Source organism: Pterocles gutturalis, unplaced genomic scaffold, assembly GCF_000699245.1.
Source record: "Pterocles gutturalis isolate BGI_N339 unplaced genomic scaffold, ASM69924v1 scaffold11164, whole genome shotgun sequence".
NCBI lineage: Eukaryota > Metazoa > Chordata > Aves > Pterocliformes > Pteroclidae > Pterocles > Pterocles gutturalis.
Window position 1 is genome coordinate 44,507 of NW_010128246.1, and position 5,288 is coordinate 49,794.

General features: G+C 38.7%; 1 protein-coding gene across 1 annotated transcript; it reads right to left on the reverse strand.

Moving 5' to 3' along the window:
* Window positions 1-1,394: 1,394 nt before the first annotated feature.
* Window positions 1,395-4,936, reverse strand: LOC104466198 (general transcription factor IIE subunit 1-like). The gene is made up of 4 exons (XM_010079543.1): window positions 4,489-4,936; window positions 2,905-3,106; window positions 2,180-2,403; window positions 1,395-1,777 (listed from the first exon to the last, which is right to left on the reverse strand). The coding sequence occupies exons 1-4, from the start codon at window positions 4,934-4,936 to the stop codon at window positions 1,395-1,397; spliced, it is 1,257 nt and encodes a 418-aa protein (XP_010077845.1).
* Window positions 4,937-5,288: the final 352 nt, after the last annotated feature.

Consider the following 5,288-nt stretch of genomic DNA (forward strand, 5'->3'; position numbering starts at 1 on the left):
GTCTTCTTTTTGAGGTTAGTGTAATAATATGACTATATGCTGTAGGAGACAGTTTAGTGACAGTGAAACCTAAATATGCCTGAAGTGGAATAAAACGAGTGTTATTCTTCTGTGATTTCTTTTTTTTTAGGTTGGTTTAAGTGCGTCTAGGTTTTCTGAGTGAATTTTGAAAGGGCAGATTACAATCATATGCCTCTCATCTCTAAAGACAGAAGTATATTAAAAGGTTTGAAGACAGCTTAGTTACTGTGCGGGCTTTAAACTCACGGTGATACTGTGTGCAGAAAAACTTTACAATTTTGAAGACAGGAAATACATTGATGACAAAGGCAAACCTGGGAAAGTGAAATAAAATTAAATTTTTTTTATCACAAACTTGGCGTAAGAATCATTCAGTAGACCTGAAAGAATGTATTTTCATAATGTAGAACAAGATTTGTGTATATTTGAGACAAATCTAGTTGATATGGTAAATCATTAAGCTTAAGAAATCACATGAGCACGCACCATTCCTGAATTCTTGCTCTGGAATGGTGTGTATGAACAATGCACTGAAATGGTATTTCTTTGGTCATACTTTGTCTACTTTTTCTTCACAGAATCACAGTATGTTTTTTAGTGGTAGTAGAGATCATGCTTAAAAAGATGACAGGGGTGGGATATGGGAAGCAGAGTCTTCTGCTGGAGACACTGCTTGCTTCCTCAACAACCTGAACCAAAATGAATGTTACAGTTTGCTGTCCAGCATCCATTGCACAGCTCATCACTTCAGAGACAGTTCTATTGAGCAGTGAGTACAAAGAATTCAGATAGAATTATTTTTAAGATGAAAGTTAAGAGGCCAGAGCTGCTTCTCCTCTATAGCTAACACAGTTTAGTAACAGCTCTTCCCTTAGAGGGAAGCTGCTGTAGAAAACCCATCTTGTTACTATTACATAGTGAATGACCTAACAAAACAACAGACCACACTGGTATGGAGGGAAACCAAATCACGTTGGACTTTTTGACTCATTTTCTCTCTTGAAAGTATCTGCTACTTCTGGGAGGAAGGTGGAATAATAGTTTTCTTACAATAGATTGCAACATTGCTTTTGAAACTTTATTTTAATCAGATCCCATTCTATCCTGAAATTATTTACATTCCAAAACTAATTACAGCTTTCACAAAATCTAAGCATTAAGACAACAGAAAACCCAAAAAAAACTTTGGGCTGCTTTTGATGAATTGTAGTTACTTTACTACAGCATTACTGTCTTGCATAACAGCAAGAAGTTCAAACAAAATTTAACCCTTTACTAGTAAATTTTCAAGAACATGAGTTAAACTATTAAACTGTCTTATTTCAGAAGCCTTCACCCATTCTATACAAGTTTGCATATTCATACCGCAGTATTCATTCAAAGACAAACTGGAACATTTCCTGTCCTACTTTTATATAAGCTTCTCTCTCTTCATTTGTCATGAGAGACACAAGCTCTGGATTTTCACTAACTTCACCATATGAATGAGGCTGACCAGCTACCATTAAAACAGGACCTTGTGTTTCCTGTTCCTCCTCTTGTTCAAAGTTGCTGCCTGACACTTTCATCCCTGCTCTTGAGTACTTGGCATCTTCTTGAGACTCACTGGTATCACTGCCTGATTCAGGCAGTTTTCTTGTGACAGCAGGAGCCTGGTCTGTGCTAGATGATGACTTGGATTCGTGGATCAAGAGAGTCTCGATGATTGCATTATCAGTGACGGTTTCTTTAACACTTTCTTCAGACGCATTTACTCCTAATACACAATACTAAGTGTTAGAGGTATCAATAGTTTACAGTTACCATAGGCCTCCCTACATAATTTTTTTTTTCTCTGGATCTTTTTTATCCACACTTCACAGTTCTCTTGAAAGTGTGGACATTTCCAAGAGCTTTCCACTTTAAAGATTACCACTACTGTTACTGCACAGTTAAGAGACAAAAATTTCAGGTTGTGGTATCTGATCTCTGGCTTTAGGAACACTACTTAAATCAGTCAAAAGACTATTTTTTGGAAACTAAGCTCTGATAGCCACTAGTGCAAAATTGAAGCATTACTCTATATTCTAAACCAAGCTCACTACATTTCAATAGGAAAGCTATATTTAAGTACAGTAAGGCTGCTGAATATAAGTATTTGCCAATCCTTAAAACTTACCAACACTATTGTTAATGGCTGTTGTTGCTTCTTCCACAGTACTCTGTGACATCCAGATAGGTTGTTCTTTATTTGCTTTTTCTCTTTTCTTCTTGGGCTCAGAGTCTTGGACATCAATAATTAAGTTTTGGGTGTACATATTGCCAAAAGAGGAACTTCTGTTGGCCCATTTTTCAGGTTGGCTGCAGGATTCCAGCACACGTGAACTCCCCTTCTGATCAAAGCTGAATTAAATGTCACCCATTTTGGACATGTTAAATTCAGGCAAGAACCACCCCCCAGCTCCCATTCAAAAAAAAAGACAAAGCATGTTTTGTCAGCGGACTAGCTTTAACAAGTGTTTTACATTAAAACAATATGCATTCCCAATTGCCTCACCTCAGAAGCAAGGGATTCTGAACCATTGATTTTTGCATGCTCTCTTCAGTAGTGCTGCTCTGGATGAAGCACACTGATAGAAAACCATTACTTTCTCACAGAAAGGGCTATGAACATTAGCTGAGCAAGAAGTCTCTAAAAGTAATAAAAAGTAGCAAAAATGAAACTATAAATGCATAACAATAATTTAGAATGCCTTAGATATTACAGGTCTCTTCATTAAGCAATACTGAACAAAGCAGAAAGAGTAGAAAGTAGGCTGCAAATTCAGTATTTCAAAGATTTTACAACAGGAAAGTTGCTGAGGGGTTTTGTATTGATCAGAAGTTCTAGGGTTATGTTTATACCTTTCTGATAATTCTGGTATCTCTGTTGGCTGAGGCTCCAGCAAGTCATATGGCAGAACAATATCTTCAGTCTCACGCAGGAGCAAAAAGATAGGTTCAAGCTGCTCATTGAATTTTGCTAGCAAGGTTCGAGCATCGTGCTTAGGAAGTGCTGAGGCATCTTCCTCTACTTCAGTGTTGCAGTAAGTGCAGCGGAAAGTCTCTGCAACATTATTGAAATAGGAAATTCTCATGTTTATAGGATGCAAAAGATCAGCAGTACCTTGTTAAGAAAGCCACAGCCTAGACAACTACCGAAATATTCTGACTTCACTAGACTTATCCATTTGTTAACATTTACTGAAAGAACCTGCATTATAAAGGCAAGCCAATTTTTCTGGGGTTTTTTGGGGGGAAGGGGGGGTGTGGGTTTTTTTAAAGAAGGACTGATATTCACACACTTGCTATGCAAGAGACAAATGTTTATATTGGGGAGAAAAATAAGTTGGCTAGACATGGAGTGTCATCTGATAGTAAGATTTTTTTTCTTCTCTGATCTCATCTTTTTCTTAGTTCATAATGTAAGAAACAAAAGACATTTGCAAGCATAAATAGCATCTGGTTTTAGTTGTTCAGTTCTAAAATTCGAAAAGACTCATTTAGAGTCAAAGCGTATGCTAAAAACCTGTATTTATGTCTTAAGCCAAAAAAAAAAAAAAAAAAGCTTATTCTATTAAACTATATCACCAGCCTCAATGCTTGCATTTCAGTAACTTGGCAAAGTCCCTCCCCATTTAGAACAAAGGGATAGTTTAGCTAACTGGCAGTACACTGACTTCACCTTTGAGATTTCAAGTTAGTTATATAAAGTTCATTCTTCCTGGCTCTGGCATCCTTTCCAGGTACCATGACCTAGATGTTAACAAAGCCGCTGCTCTTAGAGTAATGCATTGTGATGTGGTGCCATTTTAACTCATTTTGAAAGAGTGCTCTTTATTTAAGTTGTTCTGATTTTAGAGAAGAGAAGCCCATGAGCTCTGATGCCACTTCTGCTGTGGATGTGTCATGTTGCCCTGGGAGGAGCCTGAACTTCCACGCTCCCAGCACAGGAGTGGCGGAACACCTCTCCTCTGCTGCTCAGCTGTAATATGCTTATTACAGTGGGTGGCTGCAAACAGCTTTATCCCTCTTGTCCAACTCTTCCATCAGAAGAACTGAACACACAAATGGATTAGTTTAACAAATCCAAAACAGAGTAAAAGGAGTACTGTATTATCATTCCATAAGAGGAAGTGGGACTCACAAGAGTTGGATGAGTAATCTTAAACCAGGTTAAGCATCTTGTTCCTAGCAAAACTGAGGCCCAAAATCTGATTTGCAACCCCAGCTCTTATATTCAAGATTATTCTTCCTCTTGTGTAGCCTATTCTGCAGAGACAGCTTTTTCTCTTACCCCCACCTTCCAGCCTGTCCCAGGGCCTTGTCCATCAGCAAACAAGAAGTATAACCTAACGAACATGCTTTTATTGCAGTTTGCACATGAGCCAATTTTGTGCTATCGTTATTCTCTAAGATAAGAGCAAATAAGCAATATGTGCAACATACCTGTAAATACATCAAAGAGCTGATTGACTTCCAGGTCTGTGTAAATGCTGGAGCAAGATGGACATTTAAAAGAGGACCTGGTAGTTGAATCCCGCTCATCCGCTTCTATCTTCCGGCGTACATGATCCAGTTTGTATTTTACCACATCCACAAGCACCTTGTAATTGATGTAATAGTAATTGTGCCTTGTGCTCTTCCCGTTAGGCCCTGTTTCCACTCGCATACGCAGCTTCACAAACTTGTCTGCCTTGAGCGTGTTGAGGATAGTACGCAGTTGTTTACGTTCATACTTGAGCAACTGTAACAAGTCATCCTCTTTCACACAAGGGTAGCGGATCAGTATATCGAAGGCCAGGGAGTACTCTACTCCGTAGAAACCACGCACCATATATTTGGCCAAGCGCTTTAGGGCTGCCGGGACCTCTCTGATATAATTTTGCTCTTCCATCAGGAGCTGAACCACTGGCAGAAAGAGAAGTGCTGTACAACGAACAAAAGGAAGGTGAGCTATAGTGAACCTTTCTTAGAGCTCACAGGCAGGTGCAAAGCAAGTCATTTGCTGTGCTGTGCTTCTGCAAGAGAGCAGACTAATGTAAAATCCTTAACCTGCACCTGGGGATGGGGAAGGTCGATAGATATCAAAGGTTACCTAATCTTCAGGTGCAATGATTACATATGAAATATTGATGTCCTCTTGTGTAAAAACCCACAGAAGATATCTAGGAAAATGGGTTACAGAAAGAGTTTATAATACCTGGCATTTTGTGCCAGATAAAACCATGCACATACCTAGTGGATAA

Excerpts from the sequence above, each read along its gene's own strand:
- LOC104466198 (XM_010079543.1), bottom strand. The coding sequence starts at position 4,936 with ATGGAAGAGCAAAATTATATCAGAGAGGTCCCGGCAGCCCTAAAGCGC. Across the intron at positions 2,404-2,904 it reads ATACCAGAATTATCAGAAAG|CTTTGATCAGAAGGGGAGTT; the intron begins GTATAAACATAA and ends CATTTAATTCAG. Across the intron at positions 1,778-2,179 it reads AGCCATTAACAATAGTGTTG|GAGTAAATGCGTCTGAAGAA; the intron begins GTAAGTTTTAAG and ends ATTGTGTATTAG.